Source organism: Scleropages formosus, chromosome 25, assembly GCF_900964775.1.
Source record: "Scleropages formosus chromosome 25, fSclFor1.1, whole genome shotgun sequence".
Taxonomy (NCBI): domain Eukaryota; kingdom Metazoa; phylum Chordata; class Actinopteri; order Osteoglossiformes; family Osteoglossidae; genus Scleropages; species Scleropages formosus.
Window position 1 is genome coordinate 7,081,222 of NC_041830.1, and position 24,653 is coordinate 7,105,874.

Sequence of the window (24,653 nt, forward strand, 5' to 3'; positions counted from 1 at the left end):
AAAAGCATTACATAGAAAACTGATGTCATTAGCAAAATGTTTCCTGCAGGTTTTGACGACGAGCGCTGCTGTGCGTTGGCCTACAGACACTTTTCTTTCCAATTCCTTTGCTTTCCTTTTACACCTTTCTCTTGCTTTCCAAACCTGTCCCAGCCAGCCTGTTTCAGCCTGTTTCAGCTTGTTTCTTTTTTTTCCTAAGACTGCCTTGACCTGTTTAATAAATCTGAGAACACCATTTTTGCCAACAAAAATATTTAATTTGTCCTGTTAGTTTATTTCAAACGTAACCGTAAAAAACGAATAACAGAGGCAAATGCATTACAAAGAGTGTACAAAGAGGCCATGTCAAAATGTAAATACAGACTGAAGCTGCACATAATCAGTTTTTCAAATAAAAATAGTATATTGAGACCAACTGATGAAAGTCTTTTTGGATTCTGAACTCAACTTTAAAAATATGAATAGATGAAACCTCTTTGATGAATTTACCAGGAAATAGGCAGAGACTACGTGCTAGTGCTCTTGGCAGGGAGAGCTTGCTCTCTCCTCAGATATGGCTGTTGTCTCCTTCAAGACGGAGTCTCTTACATGCGTTTCCAGAGGGGATCGCAGACGAGTCGGCAGAAACATTCAGGCAGTCGGTGGTGATCACATCCCTGAAGCCTTCACCCTGAAATTGAAAGGTCCGTTGGGTAGGTTTCACAAGGTCATATCCACGAGAAATACCAAGGTACCATGTAAGGCATCTTTCGCGTACTTTACTTTGGAGACAAGATGGTTTCTTTGGCAGGTTTTAGAGAATTTAAGTCTCCAGATACTGTAATGATACCATAATGGGGCGGCAGGTAGCACAGTGGTTACCACCTGTGGACTCAAAGGACCCAGGTTCAAATCACACCACCTGCTGTAGTACCCTTGAGAAAGGTACTTACCCTGAACTGCTCCAGTAAAAATTACCCAGCTGTATGAATGGGTAAATCAGGGTAAGTAGCTTTTCAGAAAAGGTTCAGCTAAATAAATGAATGTGAATAAGACAGCTGTCCTGCAGTTTTCAGACCTTGTTATCTTGCAATACATTTAAATAATCCACTCTTCCTTCAGCTGATCCAACGGAGCAAAATTTTTCAGTTTTTTTTTTTTTTAAATTGAATTTTCACTGCCAGAGTGGCCCTAATAAAGTCAACGAACACTGAAGTGAAAAGGGCTCCCAACAGTTCCGCTTTACCGTGGGTCGCTTTGCCTGCCAAATCCTCTGTACCAGCAAGCACAAACAAGGTAAGTCTGCGTGCGCGTGCGCGCATGTGTCGGTACATGCACGTGTGTGAGCTGGTCCCGACTACACTCCTCTACGATTTCACTGAAAACGCACGGCCCCCTGTCCTTCCGCTCTCCGTAACCGCTCGCTGCTGTGTAAAGCCTGCATCTTTCATGACCGCACATATGTCGTGTCACGCTCCATTTTTGTTTGTAGAGACGTGTGAGGAGAAAACACATTGCTGACACGTTAATGACTTACAGGCCAAGCATGGAAAGCTGCTTCTGCTGCTATGTGCAACAAGCAGCTTGCATAATCACTGGGTGCGGACCACCTTACCCTTTTCCCACAATTCCAATATTGCCGAGGGACCTCTTATGCAATACGCTGACTTAAACGATCCACAAGAATACGCGCAGTTCAATGAATACTTGAGTGGTGAAATGACCCTGAAGTGACTGTCTTTGTTGTAGACAGCAGTGCGACAGTTTACGTAAATGCCACGTGAAGCACTGCGTCTGAATAAACACAGCACAGAGGAGCACATGGAATATTTCGGAGTGACACATCGATCAACAGACGTGACTTTTAAACAGCACAGATGACTGTTCATTCACCTCGTATTCTGTTTATGTGTCACTCACTGATGAGACCAGCGGGTTGCAGATACTCACGGTAATCTGGTACGGGACCGTGGCCTCCGGGTGGCTGGGTGACTTGTACAGAGACGCAAGCCTGTGGGGAGAAATGCGATAAGGCCTAGCGTCCCCCCAAAACGCGTGACAACCGAGCCATGTCCGAATCTCTCAAGACTACGGTTCTACCCACTTCCTTTTCTGACACCGTCTACTGCTAGCTGGATATGAAAATGTGGAGCGATTCAGGCATGCTGCATGTATTGAAAGCAAACCGCACTCCGCGAATGACACATACAAGCTGCTGGCCTGGCTGACCTTGAGCTATACACAAGCGTTCTCCAACTCACTTTTCTTCCACCCCCGCCAGGATACGGTCAGCCTGTAGTTATTATAAATAAGGACTGGATGCAAAATGCAGGCCAGCTTCCTCACAGTTGTGACTCATCCTAGCAGCAGCAGAGAGCGAAATGTTTAGGCAGCAAATTTGAAAGTGAGCACACCCTCGGGCATTCTGTCTCCCAGTGGCACAGGAGTGCAGGTACACTGTTTTGGGTACGTTTCTGGCCCGTCGATATACCCTTCCTTCTGAAACAAGCCAACCGGTCGCGCTCTTGCATTTACTTAATGCATTGACGTTGCCCCTCCAGCGCCAGACCTTTTTTGAGCAGACATCTGCTTTTATGCTGCAAAAAAAAAAAAGGAGCCTGGATAATGGAATGTTTCTCTTACACAGCTGTACCAGTGACTTCACCTTAAATAGCGTACAGGTCATCAAACAAGCATTGAACCTCCCGTATATGCATCCTTTGTGAGCTGCTGACAATCTTAAAATGATTGTCTTTTTAGTTTTTTCTCATCTTGACCTTATATTGATATTTGTATCAAAACTCGGAAGAGCAAAGGCCTCATAGGAGTCAAACGAGGACATATGAAGCAGCAGGCTGTTGGATTGCGTGCAGATCATTTGTACAACTCCTTAATGTGTTCATATAAGTGTAACATTCCATTTTGGCAGCCTTACAATCTGTCTTTCAACTCAGCATTAACGTATCAAGTACTAGGTTCTGATTTTTTGGGTTCACTTGGAAATCCACTGTGCTGGACTGCATTACCTCTGCTGACCCTCCCAATGCAAGATGAGTCTCTGTGTGGCAGCATGGCCCCAGCTTTCACCTGTGGAGGAAGGTCAAAGATCATCACATCAATTCACATGTGCCTAAATATGTCTTATGATACAGCCTGCTTTGTCCTTCATGTTTGATTGAGTTTGGATTTTTGCTGCTGTTTATTGCTTTGCCATCACAGTGTCTGAAAAACTCACATTCTTCTTGGTACTTTGCGCAATATTGGAAAGATAAATGATAAGATTATCGTAAATAGAATTGCAACATATTAGGCACACGGTGCACAAGATTTAACTTCTCGGAAATGTGTACATACCGTAAAAGGTACATGGGACAACGAATAATAGAAAAACAACAAGATGTATTAAACTGCAGTAAAATAAATAACGAGGGCTTGGGTGCTCGGAACCCCTGATATACGTAAGATTTTGAGCAATAGTTGGGGAGCACACTTCCAGTGTACTGAAAGACTTCATCTTGTGGGACAGAAGTGTTTGGGCAGGGAATCCTTCACTGGTGACGCTGGAGAAGACTTTCCCACCATAATCAACTGGAACAGTTTCAGATCCAGGATCGTTCTACAGCTTTATACATATGTACATCATATCTTTCTATCACAAATATTTCTATACTTAAACATAGAATATACTTTGCAATACCAGAATTTCCCTACTGAAAATACTGAAGGTGTTTTTATAGCAAATATCCCTCTTACACCATACATAAAATAATGAAATGCAATTAACACAGGGATTATGAACAGGGGGGCAAGGTGGTGCAGCAGGTTTGGCCGGTGCCTGCTGTGTGGTGGCTCTGGGGTTCGAGCCCTGCTTGGGGTGCCTTGCAATGGACTGGCGCACCATCTAGGGAGTTTCCCCTCCCCATTTGGCCTTGCATCGTGTTGCTGGGTAAAGCTTCATCTCATTGGGACAAGCGGTTGTTTGTTGGTTGGTTGATATGAACCAGTCTAAAATCAAAAAGTTATGTTCTATTGCATGTAAGAACCTTTACTAGTTCTCCCCCTATTTTATCAAGCTTTCATAAATTAGCCTGTTCATTTTACCTATGTATCTTTGCTACCGGAGGGTCATTTCTCTAGGCAGCTACTTGAGTAATGCGCACTAGAAAAAGTAGTTGTACGAGACGTACAAGCTGTACGGTAATTATTGTGTGTTTGTATCTGTATCTCTTTACCCATCTCTTTGTTTGTTGAATGGACTTTTGAATCGCATGGCACTTTGGAGCTTGGAGTAAAGCATCTGCCATATGCAGAAATGGTAACGTACACATTCTGACCAGGGTTCATTATTACGAAATGACGTCTCACCTAAGGCTGGCACAAGTTTGGACTGTCCATTCCCAACCTTTGTCGTCATCTGATTGGTGAGCACAACCTAGGGACAGCAAAAATACCCATATTTGAATATCTATTGAAATTACCCTGAAATAACGTTAAGCTTCTCAGAATGATTATTTAGTCTGGAGAAAAGCATCATCTAAATAAATAAATGTAATTTACAGCAGCAAGGGTGAGCATGACTTGCAATCATGTTGTCCAGTGATAATCTCTCAAGTTTTACCAGCAAGACAGTATGAGTTAAGGAGAATTAAATGAGCAGCACAAACAAACTGGTCGCTGGCCCTGCCAGTCATCGCAGATTTCCTGTATAACATTCACACTTCATGCAAAACTGCATCACAAAAGCAACAGTGAAAAGATACCGAAGCAAAATGCCAAACAGATTACTCACAGTAACCCTTTCAGGGGAGATTCATCATTCCTTTTCATGCATGGATGAGTGACCCAGTGTAAGTAGTGCATCTAGCAGTGTAAGTCACCGCGGTGAATAAGGTGTGTGGGCTGATGACACTACATAGAATTCACTGGAAGTCGCTTCGGAGAAAAGCGTCTGCTAAATAAATGGAAATGTAAATGTGAGATGACGGCGTTTCGCACGTCCCTGCCTTCCAGCCAGGAAGGACGGGACCCCCGTTACACGTAAGATATTGAGCAGCAACGGGAGAGCACACTTCGAGTTTACCAAAAGACTCTTTTTTTTTCCAATTTTTATTTCAACCGTGACGCCGTGGGGTTTCCTATTCGCACTCCCCTACACATTTGCATTAAACTTTACATAAAGAGCATCAGACAGAAAAAGGGCTCCTGAATGAATGCACCCACCATCCTCTTCAACCTCCATCGCCTGTACACATTCAGCCATTCAAGAAGGTGGGGCGCCGATTATGTCGGGAAGAGGTAAACGGAGCTCCTGAGCACAGCTCTGATCCAGTACCTCCACGGCCCACTGAAACCAGTCCTCTGCGCACTGATTCACCTGATCTTCTTGATACAGCGCTTTCCATTTTCGTTCCAACATGTCCCTAAATAAGCCCATTGTACAAATTACCTTGACTAAAAGCACATTTTCTCCTGGTCTTTTAGCACTACTTCTGCTGATTAAACACTGAGCTGTGCAACCCTGGCACCGGGGGACTGCCACGCAGAGACTTTCTACACAGCCAGGCATATAAAATAATATTATTTTGAAAATAAGCCTTCTTTTCCTGGGTGACAGGAGTGTGGACGCCAAAAAATACAGGTGGTCCTCCACTTCCGGTCCGCTCCGACAACCCCTTATACCGCATTATATAAACCATAAGAATATATAAACAATTAAAATGCATGAATGCTGCGTTGTATAACAGGGCTTTGTTACATTTTTGTCCACTAATATCACGCATTATTCATATGAAAATAATGCTAATGCAGAATAACAACAGTAATATAAATTCAGTACAGTACTTATGAAATGTAATACAGGTAATTATTAATACTTTAGTTAATACTGTACAGTATTCATTTATGAATAATAAACACTTTTTTGCCTGCTACCCATTTTCAAGAAAATTTCCGTGAAGAGGATCACAAAATGTTTTGTAAACAAAATGCAATCGTTGCTAGATACCCAAACATTGACATAGATCAAAGCAGCAGATGATGCAGCTGTTGTTAGAGGTTTTAACCAAATGTTTGGCTCAAAAGTTATATGATAAAGGTAACGGGATGACGTTCCTAAGTCCAAGTGATCATAAGTCGCATATGTTGTAACTCAAGGAGCACCTGGAGTGGTAACAGCTGATAGTGTAGTGATTAGAGTTTCTGCCTTTAGATCCAAAGGTCACAGGTTCAAATCCCTCCTCCAGCTGTAGTACCTTTGAGCAAGGTACCTACCATAAAATTGCTCCAGTAACATTACCCAGATGCACACACACACTGTCTGAAACCGCTTGACCCAAGTGGGGTTGCGGTGAACCACAGTCTAATCCGGCAACACAGGGCGCAAGGCTGGAAGGGGAGGGGACACACCCAGGATGGGATGCCAGTCCATCACAAGGCGCCCCAAGCAGGACTTGAACCCCAGAGCTGCCAGAGAACGGGACCCAGCCAAGCCTGCTCCGCCACCATATTCCCCCACCCACCCACCCAGCTGTATAAATGGGTAAATAATTGTAAGTTTGTAACCTTAACATTGTAAGTTGCTTTGGAGAAAAGTGTCAACTAGATGATTAAATGTAAATTAGAAGTGGAAAACAGTACAGAAAGAAGGCATGGGCTCTCTGTTGGTCTCGGTGAGAAAGCAGCATTCAGACAAACCGCGATGTTATGCTGGGTGGCCATCTGGATGAGCTGCTGGGCGAGACCGTTCAAGAGCCGGGTCCGTTGGGAGAGATCTTCGAAGTCATGGCGGAAGGGAAAGGCGATGCTGTCGATCACTACCAAACGCACCTATCCAAGCAGAGTGCAACAGGCAACAAACTACATATGAACGGATTCTTGCTGAGAAAGGACAGTTTTTTTGATGCGATCATAAGGTGCTGCTTTGCAATGACTGCTTTTGATCCACTGACAGTAGAAAAATCCCACAGATAAGCACCTGCCATACAGTTCACACAAATGCCCTGATGTTAAATCATCCATTTATCTGCTTCCTTTGGATGAATGCATTTGCTTCTTTTGTGACAGAAATTCATACCTCAGGGTGCTGGGCTAAGAAGTCAGGCAAGAGGTAGATCTCTGCCAAGAGCTCCACGTAGTCATGACAACGGAACAGGAAGAGGTTGGAAAGGATGGTTTCCAAAGTGAAACCCTTCAAGGCCTCTCGCTGTTCTGAAAAAAGATCTGATGCTATGGTCATGTCATCAGGTGCATAATAGAGAGTATAAGCATATTCTGCAGGAGAAAAGCAATGTTACTGTGTTCAAGTGAGCTAAATTATTAAGCTGGACATACAGGTTTCATTTCCCACCACTTTTAACCTTACCCACACAGGTTTAATCGCTCTTCTTCAAACATCAGACTACCCACCATTCTTTCTTTCTCATGTACCCCTCAAGGATCTCCTGACAGCTGTCTACCTCCCCCCCCACGCCACGCCACCCCTTTTGACATCTTTATTCTACTGTCACAAACAGGAGGCTAATGGGACACATGGCCAGCATTTGCAGGACCTTCCACCTTCTGTACTAGCAGACTGTTCATCCTTTTGTCAAAACCCAAAACGATATAATAAAGTTATGGATTGTTAGAAGAATGATGTATTCATTTAACATTTACAAGCCAGCCTTGAAATTTCAGATTCACCAAACTTAGACACACATCTTGCTGACACTTTTCTCAAAAGCAACTTACAATGTTAAGCTACTTATAACTATTTACCTGTTTACATATACAGCTGGGTAATTTTTACTATAAGAATTTAGGGTAAAACATGTACGTACTTCATTTCTAATAGTTCTTATTAATGAATACCATTATTACTATTGAATATCGTTACGAATTAATAATTTTCTAAGCTTTCTTAACTGCTATTACATTTTTATTGCAGAACTTCTAACACTTTATTTTTATACTATACTCTAAACTTTATAATAATTTCCCGGATATTGATATAATTGGAAATGGGAGAGGGCATATTTAATTTCGCAAAAAATTAAAATAAAAGAAAAAAAAAAATAAAGAAAACAATCAGCCCAAAACATGGATTTCTGATGAAAAATATCAAAGCGTAACTAAAGACGAATCTTTTCACACAGTAATACAGTGCAGTTTTTCTGAATTCGGTGAATCCAAAATTTCAAGACTGACTCGTAAATGTCAATTGAATACATGATTCTTTTAACAATCCATAAATTTGCTTTTGCTAATTAATACTTTACCAGGACAAATTAATAGCCAATGATTCAGGGAAGTAATGTTGGCTTCCTACACTATACACAACAATGGTTGCCATTAGGAGAACTGATTTTATTTGTCTTTTTTATTAAAAGCACAAGCTGTTGCTTTTTTTTTTTTTTATCTTCTTTATTGAAGAACTGATGTTTGATGATTGTGATGAAGTGATTACAATTTTATCATGTATTTGACTGGATATATTTTAGAACAATTCAGGTTAAGTACAAGTGACCAGCTCTAGGCTACAAGTCCTTAGCCATCATAAGTTGTCTTTTTTGACTGTGAAATACACCCGTTATATACCTGTTGGGCTGCTCACCCTTGTTCTCATACCTGTGTCCTCAGCCAACAGGCTGCAGTGCTTCACCGCCGCCTCTGCCATGTCTACAACTCGCTGGACCAGGAAGCTCCCCTCGGTGTCTATATAGACCGCGTGGCCTCCGAGACCCCCGAAACACAACGGGATCTGGACGTCCACAGCCAGCTGGATGCTGGGAGGTAGAACAGTGATGGGTGTAAATTTCAGTGTAGCATTACTCTCTGAACAAAGACACATTGCAGAGAGCTGTCCCCAGACACCCCAGAACATATATAATTCATCCATCCATCCAGCTGATACTCTTCTCTAAAGCCTCTTACTGTGGTAATCTACAAACAATGATTTATCCATTTGTACAGAGGGGTGATTTTTACTTTAAAGACAAAGGGAGGGGTAGCACTTTCAAACTTAGTGAAACAACTAACTGAAATTGCACAAGATGCGGATGCATTTTGGCTAAGTGTCTTCATGAGCATGCACGTACATTACATACAGAGAGACACATATACAGTGTAGAATAGTGTGTGTGTGTGTGGGGTTATGATGTTATAATTATTACACAAACAACTCGCTGACTTAGTGACTGAATGGCCAACATGAAATCATAGGAAAAAAGGACAGCAAGTGGAATACAGTCGCAATGATTACAATATTTAAAATCACAGAACAAAGACAAAGACAGAGACAACTGGGAAATAAAAAAGGACAAAGAACTGGATTACATAAAACGGCATAAAGACACTGCCTCATTTGAGCCCACTTGATAATGTGGTCTTTAAAAAGCAGATATATCAAGCCTCCCTCTTGTAACATCTTTTTCCAAATAGATAGCGTACAATTGGGACTCCTGACCCCGGGCTTGTTCTTTAATATTGTAAATCAATTTGAGTGAATCTATTTGGTATTTTTGCTTCTAGTTTTTCACTCTATCAATTGAGGCAAGTACTTTACTCAAGGCTACTACAGTAGGAAGTGGGACTTGAACCCCAGACTCATTTGTGCAAAGCAACATCTCTAACCATCATGCCACCTGCTGCCCTGTAGATGTACTGCACAGCAGTAGATCAAATCTGAACAAACAACAATTAAAGACTATTTTAACTGAACTTTTATTAAATCAAGCATTTAAAAGTCACAAGTAAGCCTCTTAAAAACCGGACCTACTTTAAATCACGTAAGCATGTTAAATCTGCCTAACAGATCTGGTCAGCCAGTTAGCAGTTCCTACCGCCCTCCTTACAGAGCAACTTAAGCGGAATTAATGCTGCAGGATTAATCTCTATACATCAGCCAAGGATCCTCACAGTCATATGACACTTGAGATAAATTATTGCTTTAAATTTGTAAACGTAGACGAGAGGTAATGAAAATTCTAAGACACACCTGGAATAGACGGTAGGGCATGGAAAGCAAGCAAACGCTGACAACAAGAGGAGGTACCCTAGTAACACCCGGGCGTACCATAGCTGTGTTTTTCCCACGCCGGGTGCTCCGCACACCTCGCTCGTCTTTCCCACAGGAAGCCCCCCCCCGAGGACGGAGTCAAGCGCCGAGCAGAAAGTGACGATGGAACCCAGTCCCTGCTCTTTCTCGAACAGTTCCAGGGCTGTCAACCCACCACCAGGCGCCACCCCCTGATCGCGCTTGCCCCGCACCTCCTGCAGGACGTCCACCGCCTCCTGCTGGGAGATGCCTGCCTCTACACCACATCAGACAGGGGGAGAGAGCAGAAGTTCAACAGGCCACATGTTTTGTTGATTGCACGCATTTCCCATCTGTAGATCATCATAAAGGCAACATTTCCAACTGCTTCCCTGATTTATCCACAGATTCATACATTTGGCTACTTGCGTTCTAATCTGCCTCAGACATCGAATACTAATTAACTGCTAAAAATTTCACAGATACATGTTTTTCCTCGACATTTACATTCATGCATTTAGTTGACATTTTTCTCCAAAGAAACTTACAACTATTTATCCATTTATAAAATTGTGTTATTTTTACTGAAACAAGTTAGGGGTAGGTACCTTGCTCAAGGGTATTAGAGCAGTAGGTGAGATTCAAACCAGCAACCATTTGACCCAAAGGCAGCAGTTCCAACCACAACTCTATCAACTGCCCCATGGAGCACAATGTCTCAGATTTGTTAAGAAAATAAGTTTTTAATTATGAAAAAATAAACAGCTGTATAAATTAATAAATCAGTGTAAGTACTGGAACACTGTTAGTGTCTTTGGAGAAATGCTGGAAATGTGGTATAAAAATTGTAGAATAATGACATTCGGATGCAATACCTTTACTGAGCTGTAGGGGTCGCAGGTCACACAGATCTGCCACATACTGGAAGCCTGAGCTGATGAGCTTCACCTTGACAGGTGGCGCAATGGGCAGTGAGGACACGGTCCTCTGCATCCTCAAGGTGGGTGGATCCTCGGTAGTAGAACAAGCTGGTCACACTACATCAGAAGGGGACACAACATCAACAGGGACACACAACAGTCACACAATATCAACAGGGACACACAACACCAAAGGGACAGACAGTGGTCACACAGCATCAACAGGAACACACAACATCAACAGGGACACACAGCGGTCACACAACATCAGCAGGGACACACAACATCAACGGGTCAGACAGCAGTCACACAACATCGACAGGGACACACAGCGGTCACACAACATCGACAGGGACACACAGCGGTCACACAACAGTCACACAATATCAACAGGAACACACAACATCGACAGGGACACACAGCGGTCACACAACATCGACGGGGACACACAACAGTCACACAATATCAACAGGAACACACAACATCGACAGGGACACACAGCGGTCACACAACATCAACGGGGACACACAACATCGACAGGGACACACAGCGGTCACACAGCATCAACAGGGACACACAGCATCAACAGGGACACACAGCGGTCACACAACATCGACAGGGACACACAGCGGTCACACAACAGTCACACAATATCAACAGGAACACACAACATCGACAGGGACACACAGCGGTCACACAACATCGACGGGGACACACAACAGTCACACAATATCAACAGGAACACACAACATCGACAGGGACACACAGCGGTCACACAACATCAACGGGGACACACAACATCGACAGGGACACACAGCGGTCACACAGCATCAACAGGGACACACAGCAGTCACACAACATCGACAGGGACACACAGTGGTCACACAAAATCAACAGGGTCACACAACATCGACAGGGACACACAGCAGTCACACAACATCAGCAGGGACACACAACATCAACGGGACACACAGCGGTCACACAGCATCAACAGGGACACACAGCAGTCACACAACATCGACAGGGACACACAGCGGTCACACAACATCGACAGGGACACACAGCGGTCACACAAAATCAACAGGGACACACAGCATCAACAGGGACACACAGCAGTCACACAACATCGACAGGGACACACAGCGGTCACACAACATCGACAGGGACACACAGCGGTCACACAAAATCAACAGGGACACACAACATCGACAGGGACACACAGCGGTCACACAACATCGACAGGGACACACAGCGGTCACACAACATCAACGGGGACACACAACATCAACGGGACACACAACATCGACAGGGACACACAGCGGTCACACAGCATCAACAGGGACACACAGCAGTCACACAACATCGACAGGGACACACAGCAGTCACACAACATCGACAGGGACACACAGTGGTCACACAAAATCAACAGGGACACACAACATCAACGGGACACACAGCAGTCACACAACATCGACAGGGACACACAGCAGTCACACAACATCAGCAGGGACACACAACATCAACGGGACACACAGCGGTCACACAGCATCAACAGGGACACACAGCAGTCACACAACATCGACAGGGACACACAGCGGTCACACAACATCGACAGGGACACACAGCGGTCACACAAAATCAACAGGGACACACAGCATCAACAGGGACACACAGCAGTCACACAACATCGACAGGGACACACAGCGGTCACACAACATCGACGGGGACACACAACAGTCACACAATATCAACAGGAACACACAACATCGACAGGGACACACAGCGGTCACACAACATCAACGGGGACACACAACATCGACAGGGACACACAGCGGTCACACAGCATCAACAGGGACACACAGCAGTCACACAACATCGACAGGGACACACAGCGGTCACACAAAATCAACAGGGACACACAGCAGTCACACAAAATCAACAGGGACACACAGCAGTCACACAACATCGACAGGGACACACAGCGGTCACACAACATCGACAGGGACACACAGCGGTCACACAAAATCAACAGGGACACACAGCATCAACAGGGACACACAGCAGTCACACAACATCGACAGGGACACACAGCGGTCACACAACATCGACAGGGACACACAGCGGTCACACAAAATCAACAGGGACACACAACATCGACAGGGACACACAGCGGTCACACAACATCGACAGGGACACACAGCGGTCACACAACATCAACGGGGACACACAACATCAACGGGACACACAGCGGTCACACAGCATCAACAGGGACACACAGCAGTCACACAACATCGACAGGGACACACAGCGGTCACACAACATCGACAGGGACACACAGCGGTCACACAACATCGACAGGGACACACAACATCAACGGGACACACAGCGGTCACACAGCATCAACAGGGACACACAGCAGTCACACAACATCGACAGGGACACACAGCGGTCACACAATATCGACAGGGACACACAGCGGTCACACAACATCGACAGGAACACACAACATCAACGGGACACACAGCGGTCACACAGCATCAACAGGGACACACAGCAGTCACACAACATCGACAGGGACACACAGCGGTCACACAACATCGACAGGGACACACAGCGGTCACACAACATCGACAGGGACACACAACGGTCACACAATATCAACAGGAACACACAACATCGACAGGGACACACAGCGGTCACACAAAATCGACAGGGACACACAGCGGTCACACAACATCAACAGGGACACACAACATCAACGGGGACACACAGCGGTCACACAATATCAGCAGGGACACACAACATCAACAGGGACACACAGCGGACACACAACATCAACGGGTCAGACAGCGGTCACACAAAATCAACAGGGACACACAGCGGTCACACAACATCAACAGGGACACACAACATCAACGGGTCAGACAGCAGTCACACAACATCAACAGGGACACACAGCAGTCACACAACATCAACAGGGACACACAACATCAACGGGTCAGACAGCAGTCACACAACATCAACAGGGACACACAGTGGTCACACAAAATCAACAGGGACACACAACATCAACGGGTCAGACAGCAGTCACACAACATCAACGGGTCAGACAGCAGTCACACAACATCAACAGGGACACACAGCAGTCACACAACATCAACAGGGACACACAACATCAACGGGTCAGACAGCAGTCACACAACATCAACAGGGACACACAGCAGTCACACAACATCAACAGGGACACACAACATCAACGGGTCAGACAGCAGTCACACAACATCAACAGGGACACACAGCAGTCACACAACATCAACAGGGATGCACAAAATCAACAGGGACACACAGCGGACACACAATATCAGCAGGGACACACAACATCAACGGGGACATATAGCGGACACACAACATCAACGGGTCAGACAGCAGTCACACAACATCAACGGGGACACACAGCGGTCACACAATATCAGCAGGGACACACAACATCAACAGGGACACAGCGGACACACAACATCAACGGGTCAGACAGCGGTCACACAAAATCAACAGGGACACACAGCGGTCACACAACATCAACAGGGACACACAACATCAACGGGTCAGACAGCAGTCACACAACATCAACAGGGACACACAGCAGTCACACAACATCAACAGGGACACACAACATCAACGGGTCAGACAGCAGTCACACAACATCAACAGGGACACACAGCGGTCACACAACATCAACAGGGACACACAGCAGTCACACAACATCAACAGGGACACACAGCAGTCACACAACATCAACAGGGACACACAACATCAACGGGTCAGACAGCAGTCACACAACATCAACAGGGACACACAGCAGTCACACAACATCAACAGGGATGCACAAAATCAACAGGGACACACAGCGGACACACAATATCAGCAGGGACACACAACATCAACGGGGACATATAGCGGACACACAACATCAACGGGTCAGACAGCAGTCACACAACATCAACAGGGACACACAGCAGTCACACAACATCAACAGGGATGCACAAAATCAACAGGGACACACAGCGGACACACAATATCAGCAGGGACACACAACATCAACGGGGACATATAGCGGACACACAACATCAACGGGTCAGACAGCGGTCACACAACATCGACAGGGACACACAGCGGTCACACAACATCGACAGGGACACACAGCGGTCACACAAAATCAACAGGGACACACAACAGTCACACAATATCAACAGGAACACACAACATCGACAGGGACACACAGCGGTCACACAACATCGACAGGGACACACAGCGGTCACACAACATCAACAGGGACACACAACATCAACGGGTCAGACAGCAGTCACACAACATCAACAGGGACACACAGCAGTCACACAACATCAACAGGGATGCACAAAATCAACAGGGACACACAGCGGACACACAATATCAGCAGGGACACACAACATCAACGGGGACATATAGCGGACACACAACATCAACGGGTCAGACAGCGGTCACACAAAATCAACAGGGACACACAGCGGTCACACAACATCGACAGGGACACACAACATCAACGGGTCAGACAGCAGTCACACAACATCAACAGGGACACACAGCAGTCACACAACATCAACAGGGACACACAACATCAACGGGTCAGACAGCAGTCACACAACATCAACAGGGACACACAGTGGTCACACAAAATCAACAGGGACACACAACATCAACAGGTCAGACAGCAGTCACACAACATCAACAGGGACACACAGCAGTCACACAACATCAACAGGGACACACAACATCAACGGGTCAGACAGCAGTCACACAACATCAACAGGGACACACAGTGGTCACACAACATCGACAGGGACACACAACATCAACGGGTCAGACAGCAGTCACACAACATCAACAGGGATGCACAAAATCAACAGGGACACACAGCGGACACACAATATCAGCAGGGACACACAACATCAACGGGGACATATAGCGGACACACAACATCAACGGGTCAGACAGCGGTCACACAACATCAACAGGGACACACAGTGGTCACACAACATCAACAGGGACACACAACATCAACGGGTCAGACAGCAGTCACACAACATCAACAGGGACACACAGCAGTCACACAACATCAACAGGGACACACAACATCAACGGGTCAGACAGCAGTCACACAACATCAACAGGGACACACAGCAGTCACACAACATCAACAGGGATGCACAAAATCAACAGGGACACACAGCGGACACACAATATCAGCAGGGACACACAACATCAACGGGGACATATAGCGGACACACAACATCAACGGGTCAGACAGCAGTCACACAACATCAACAGGGACACACAGCAGTCACACAACATCAACAGGGATGCACAAAATCAACAGGGACACACAGCGGACACACAATATCAGCAGGGACACACAACATCAACAGGGACACACAGCGGACACACAACATCAACGGGTCAGACAGCGGTCACACAAAATCAACAGGGACACACAGCGGTCACACAACATCAACAGGGACACACAACATCAACGGGTCAGACAGCAGTCACACAACATCAACAGGGACACACAGCAGTCACACAACATCAACAGGGACACACAACATCAACGGGTCAGACAGCAGTCACACAACATCAACAGGGACACACAGTGGTCACACAAAATCAACAGGGACACACAACATCAACGGGTCAGACAGCAGTCACACAACATCAACAGGGACACACAGCAGTCACACAACATCAACAGGGACACACAACATCAACGGGTCAGACAGCAGTCACACAACATCAACAGGGACACACAGCAGTCACACAACATCAACAGGGACACACAACATCAACGGGTCAGACAGCAGTCACACAACATCAACAGGGACACACAGCAGTCACACAACATCAACAGGGATGCACAAAATCAACAGGGACACACAGCGGACACACAATATCAGCAGGGACACACAACATCAACGGGGACATATAGCGGACACACAACATCAACGGGTCAGACAGCAGTCACACAACATCAACGGGGACACACAGCGGTCACACAATATCAGCAGGGACACACAACATCAACAGGGACACAGCGGACACACAACATCAACGGGTCAGACAGCGGTCACACAAAATCAACGGGGACACACAGCGGTCACACAATATCAGCAGGGACACACAACATCAACAGGGACACAGCGGACACACAACATCAACGGGTCAGACAGCGGTCACACAAAATCAACAGGGACACACAGCGGTCACACAACATCAACAGGGACACACAACATCAACGGGTCAGACAGCAGTCACACAACATCAACAGGGACACACAGCAGTCACACAACATCAACAGGGACACACAACATCAACGGGTCAGACAGCAGTCACACAACATCAACAGGGACACACAGCGGTCACACAACATCAACAGGGACACACAGCAGTCACACAACATCAACAGGGACACACAGCAGTCACACAACATCAACAGGGACACACAACATCAACGGGTCAGACAGCAGTCACACAACATCAACAGGGACACACAGCAGTCACACAACATCAACAGGGACACACAACATCAACGGGTCAGACAGCAGTCACACAACATCAACAGGGACACACAGCGGTCACACAACATCAACAGGGACACACAGCAGTCACACAACATCAACAGGGACACACAACATCAACGGGTCAGACAGCAGTCACACAACATCAACAGGGACACACAGCAGTCACACAACATCAACAGGGATGCACAAAATCAACAGGGACACACAGCGGACACACAATATCAGCAGGGACACACAACATCAACGGGGACATATAGCGGACACACAACATCAACGGGTCAGACAGCAGTCACACAACATCAACAGGGACACACAGCAGTCACACAACATCAACAGGGATGCACAAAATCAACAGGGACACACAGCGGACACACAATATCAGCAGGGACACACAACATCAACGGGGACATATAGCGGACACACAACATCAACGGGTCAGACAGCAGTCACACAACATCAACGGGGACACACAGCGGTCACACAATATCAGCAGGGACACACAACATCAACAGGGACACAGCGGACACACAACATCAACGGGTCAGACAGCAGTCACACAACATCAACGGGGACACACAGCGGTCACACAATATCAGCAGGGACACACAACATCAACAGGGACACAGCGGACACACAACATCAACGGGTCAGACAGCGGTCACACAAAATCAACAGGGACACACAGCGGTCACACAACATCAACAGGGACACACAACATCAACGGGTCAGACAGCAGTCACACAACATCAACAGGGACACACAGCAGTCACACAACATCAACAGGGACACACAACATCAACGGGTCAGACAGCAGTCACACAACATCAACAGGGACACACAGCGGTCACACAACATCAACAGGGACACACAGCAGTCACACAACATCAACAGGGACACACAGCAGTCACACAACATCAACAGGGACACACAACATCAACGGGTCAGACAGCAGTCACACAACATCAACAGGGACACACAGCAGTCACACAACATCAACAGGGACACACAACATCAACGGGTCAGACAGCAGTCACACAACATCAACAGGGACACACAGCGGTCACACAACATCAACAGGGACACACAGCAGTCACACAACATCAACAGGGACACACAACATCAACGGGTCAGACAGCAGTCACACAACATCAACAGGGACACACAGCAGTCACACAACATCAACAGGGATGCACAAAATCAACAGGGACACACAGCGGACACACAATATCAGCAGGGACACACAACATCAACGGGGACATATAGCGGACACACAACATCAACGGGTCAGACAGCAGTCACACAACATCAACAGGGACACACAGCAGTCACACAACATCAACAGGGATGCACAAAATCAACAGGGACACACAGCGGACACACAATATCAGCAGGGACACACAACATCAACGGGGACATATAGCGGACACACAACATCAACGGGTCAGACAGCGGTCACACAACATCGACAGGGACACACAGCGGTCACACAACATCGACAGGGACACACAGCGGTCACACAAAATCAACAGGGACACACAACAGTCACACAATATCAACAGGAACACACAACATCGACAGGGACACACAGCGGTCACACAACATCGACAGGGACACACAGCGGTCACACAACATCAACAGGGACACACAACATCAACGGGTCAGACAGCAGTCACACAACATCAACAGGGACACACAGCAGTCACACAACATCAACAGGGATGCACAAAATCAACAGGGACACACAGCGGACACACAATATCAGCAGGGACACACAACATCAACGGGGACATATAGCGGACACACAACATCAACGGGTCAGACAGCGGTCACACAAAATCAACAGGGACACACAGCGGTCACACAACATCGACAGGGACACACAACATCAACGGGTCAGACAGCAGTCACACAACATCAACAGGGACACACAGCAGTCACACAACATCAACAGGGACACACAACATCAACGGGTCAGACAGCAGTCACACAACATCAACAGGGACACACAGTGGTCACACAACATCAACAGGGACACACAACATCAACGGGTCAGACAGCAGTCACACAACATCAACAGGGACACACAGTGGTCACACAACATCAACAGGGACACACAACATCAACGGGTCAGACAGCAGTCACACAACATCAACAGGGACACACAGTGGTCACACAACATCAACAGGGACACACAACATCAACGGGTCAGACAGCAGTCACACAACATCAACAGGGACACACAGCAGTCACACAACATCAACAGGGACACACAACATCAACGGGTCAGACAGCAGTCACACAACATCAACAGGGACACACAGCAGTCACACAACATCAACAGGGATGCACAAAATCAACAGGGACACACAGCGGACACACAATATCAGCAGGGACACACAACATCAACGGGGACATATAGCGGACACACAACATCAACGGGTCAGACAGCAGTCACACAACATCAACGGGGACACACAGCGGTCACACAATATCAGCAGGGACACACAACATCAACAGGGACACAGCGGACACACAACATCAACGGGTCAGACAGCGGTCACACAAAATCAACAGGGACACACAGCGGTCACACAACATCAACAGGGACACACAACATCAACGGGTCAGACAGCAGTCACACAACATCAACAGGGACACACAGCAGTCACACAACATCAACAGGGACACACAACATCAACGGGTCAGACAGCAGTCACACAACATCAACAGGGACACACAGCAGTCACACAACATCAACAGGGATGCACAAAATCAACAGGGACACACAGCGGACACACAATATCAGCAGGGACACACAACATCAACGGGGACATATAGCGGACACACAACATCAACGGGTCAGACAGCAGTCACACAACATCAACAGGGACACACAGCAGTCACACAACATCAACAGGGACACACAGCAGTCACACAACATCAACAGGGACACACAACATCAACGGGTCAGACAGCAGTCACACAACATCAACAGGGACACACAGCAGTCACACAACATCAACAGGGACACACAACATCAACGGGTCAGACAGCAGTCACACAACATCAACAGGGACACACAGCAGTCACACAACATCAACAGGGATGCACAAAATCAACAGGGACACACAGCGGACACACAATATCAGCAGGGACACACAACATCAACGGGGACACACAGCGGTCACACAATATCAGCAGGGACACACAACATCAACAGGGACACACAGCGGACACACAACATCAACAGGGATGCACAAAATCAACAGGGACACACAGCGGACACACAATATCAGCAGGGACACACAACATCAACGGGGACATATAGCGGACACACAACATCAACGGGTCAGACAGCAGTCACACAACATCAACGGGGACACACAGCGGTCACACAATATCAGCAGGGACACACAACATCAACAGGGACACACAGCGGACACACAACATCAACGGGTCAGACAGCGGACACACAACATCAACGGGGACATATAGCGGACACACAACATCAACGGGTCAGACAGCAGTCACACAACATCAGCGGGGACACACAGCAGACACACAACATCAACGCTGAACGGGGGCACACAGAATCAACAGGGACACACACATCAACATCAGCAGGGAGGCACAATCACAACATCACCATACACACTCATCAGTCGGGCACATGAACAGAACGCACTCACACGATTCAGCAACACGCACAACATGCAGTGAACGCACACCAGCACGGACTGATGACACAACGACGTGCATTAATCACAGCTCAAGAGAAACACAACTGACGTACTGCTAGCGCAGGAAGAAGAACTTAGTGCAAGCCGCAAGCCAGGACCCGCGCTTTTTCAAAACATACACATACGTATGCGAGCACCTCGTTGCAGAAACGGGTCTCTTAACAGCTGGACTCCAGCACACAGAAAAGGGTGCTAAAGGCTCGTACATATTGGACCGGCTGGTTAATCAGCTCTCCAGCGCGAACTCACCTCACCCGGCCGGTTAGCTTAACTGCTGTCCTCGCGACAGCGCGCGCTTTCGTCGGCCATGTTCATCGGTCCCTCCAGCTGCGCAGCCAGGAAGTGCTCAGTGCTCAGCGCTCATTGCTCTTCCCTCTAGCGGCCGCGCAGCAGCCGTAAACCTTCCCGTGCATTTCAAACACACTCCTCATACGCCTAGTAAAGTTTCACGTTCTTTATCTCCGAGGAACTCCATCCTGTCACTTATACTAGCAAGTCCTTTTAGTAGCTGTGTGCCAAGTGTAGAAAACACCATCGATCTAGATCTGAATAAAACGTACAGTCATAAAAAAAAGCCATTATGGATCGCCATTAATAATACAATGCAGCCTCTCGATTTATTTACGAATCAAGTTCTGTAAAAACGTCGGACACTGCATAGGTATAATGCATTTAAAAATAGTTTGCAATACTTTTAAATATTTTAGTAGCATCATGCTAAGGTGATTCTACACTTCGATTTTATTTTGGTGCGTTTTGCTGCCACCTAACTGCTGGTAGCGGAATTGCAGGTCGCTGTCCCTCTGCAACAAAATTGTTACATTTAAAGACATAAGAAAGTGAGGAAACTTTAGAAAGAAACTTTTAATTTTTATTTAATATTCCTTCCTTTCGCTTCGCCATACATACACAACATACAGTACATACTGTAAATGCATACAATATACTGTATTCGTACATACAAACACATTTGTTTCTATAGTACAGTACTTTATTACAGTAGCCTATTTGTAATTGATTAGTAATAGTTGATTGATTGGAATATCGACAATTCTCTCGTGAGACAGGGCCAGTATTTCCTATTGTATTTGGGTTTCTCACTGATTTGTGGGTCTACCTGGATCCTGCTTGGATGAGTTAGATTTTTTGTAATAAGAAATAACAGTATTTATTTTTGGATTTGGATTCGCAAATTGTCATTTAACGAACAGACGTCCCGGAACAAGTTAGGTTCGCAAACCGAGGAGCGGATGCATCTCGCACCTGCTGTTTGTATGTGTGCGAGCGAGATCCCTGATCGTGGCCCGTGTGTACACGTATGTGTCCACAGCTGTGACACAGACTTGTGCTCCCTGCTGCATACAGCTGTGCTTTGCTCTGATCCCTGGCTGTCAAACAGGCTCTGAGTCACCGGAGAGACCTGGATTCCACAAGGATGTGGGTCGCAACCCCTGTCACCTGCAGATGCTCGGGTGCCGGAACATGGTTTAAGGGTACATCTGCTGCCGAGCGCCTGCTCGGTGCTGGTGCACTTCATCTTCACGCAGCAACAGGCTCCATTTTTAATAGAAGAGCAATAGCTGTCTTTTGCAGAGGTTTGATTCAGCATCCTATTAATGGCTGGTGACTTTGTGGCAGCACATTTGTTTTCCATGCATTCTAGACGAGATAGAAAACCTTTGAGCTGCCACTGGGGCCGGCACCCTTCAGAAAACCCTTAGTGGCTTTTTTACTCAGCCATTTATTATTTATGGCAGTTGTGACAAGAAGTACTCTGTCCCATTGCTGACCCAGAACATCCGTCTCTCAGCATCTTGCGGCTATATTAGAATGAGAAATCGCGGTCTTTGACAAGATGTCACAAACCGCTTAAGAAAACCAACCCAAGACAGCTCATCCGAAGCTGAACGCATCTTTCAAAGCAGTTTAATTTAGGCTGTGCCCTTGTCGTGCCTTAAAGCCTGCTGTGAGTAATTCTTTGATGTTGGAAGTAGATGAAATCACCCCAGAGGTTATGAATGGTGTTTGCCATCCTCCGTGGTCCTCTGCCGTCTGCTCCCTCCCCTGCAGATGCTGAGCTTCCCGAGGAGCTGCTCTCGCCACGTGAGGATGCTCTCCCGGCCGCGTGGACTCTTGGGGACTGCTCTGGTCCCCCTTCTTGCTGGGTCTCTTCAGACCTGGATGAGGTCAGATACGTACCACCTCTCCCCATCTCACTGGCCGGTGGTCTTTTTATTGTGTGGTCAGCAGGTGTCCGTATTCAGGGCAACTGAAAATAGTTTGTTGGAAAGCACGTCCAGCAAGGTCACTGAGGACGCCAAGTATGTCAGAGAAAATAAGGTCGCACAGATACTGCAGGCTAAACAGTGTTTATGCTTGATTTTTAAACTTAAATATGTGGTTATGGGGAAAAAAAAAAGTTTTGAATTAAATATCTTGCAGTTTTTAATGTAATATTAATCATGTTGCAATTCGTAAAGAAAACTTAATGAAGATGAAACATTATGCTGAAAAATAAGGCATTCCTAAAGTGATGTGTTATATGGTAATTCAGCACAGTCTTGTACGTCTCCTTTCTTGGGTGTAATAAAGTTTTATTTATTAATTATTTTTTTTCTTTATTGCTGGTTTCCTCCCACAGTCCAAAGACATGCTGTTCAGGTTCACCCATTGTGTGTGAGTGACAGAGAGAGTGTGTTCCACTGATGTATGGATAAGTACATCAGTGGAACAACTTCCAATGAACTCTATGTAGCATTATGAGCCCACACACCTTATTCACCAAGATGACTTACACTGCTAGATACACTACTTACACTGGGTCACTCATCCATACAATATACCTGATCGCTCCCAAATAAATAAAACTCGGAGATGCGCCAGCAGACAAATGAACGTTTTGATCCAAACCAGTCTTCATCTAAACGTTGCTGCAAATACAATGTTCATGATTATGCCGGTAGCCAAGTGACATGTCCCTGGCTCACTGTGATCATGGTACCTAGAGATCAGTGCTGCTTCCTAATGTAAGCATGGAGAGGTGAAACATCTTCAGGAGCATCAGCGTGGTTAGGGTCGCAAAGAGCTCAGTCCGCAAGGTGACCGGGACCCAAAAACACGTTGAGTACTAGGACAACACACTGATGCTAATGAAGTGCCAGCACAACACAATGGTACTCAAGGTGTGCAATACTGACACAACACAGGGGTACTAATGGTACTAACAGTACCGACACAACACAGCGGCACCAATATAATTCACTGGTACTAATGGAATGGCAACCCAATACACTGGTACCGACTGAAAGTACACTTTAGTTATGCATATTTTATTCAGTATTTTCAATGTAATTTGTTGGTTTGAGTATCCAATGAGCTGTATTTAGCTTAC

General features: G+C 46.3%; 1 protein-coding gene across 1 annotated transcript; it reads right to left on the reverse strand.

Annotated features, from left to right (window-relative positions):
• Positions 1-235: 235 nt before the first annotated feature.
• rad51c (RAD51 paralog C) lies at positions 236-21,588 on the reverse strand. Its single transcript, XM_018741942.2, has 10 exons — positions 21,512-21,588; positions 10,867-11,028; positions 10,031-10,268; positions 8,584-8,741; positions 7,052-7,185; positions 6,673-6,804; positions 4,345-4,411; positions 3,006-3,066; positions 1,930-1,990; positions 236-670 (listed from the first exon to the last, which is right to left on the reverse strand). Exons 2-10 carry the CDS (start codon positions 10,982-10,984, stop codon positions 548-550), a joined length of 1,092 nt encoding a protein of 363 aa, XP_018597458.1. The 5' UTR covers positions 10,985-11,028; positions 21,512-21,588; the 3' UTR covers positions 236-547.
• Between the last annotated feature and the right edge of the window lie 3,065 nt (positions 21,589-24,653).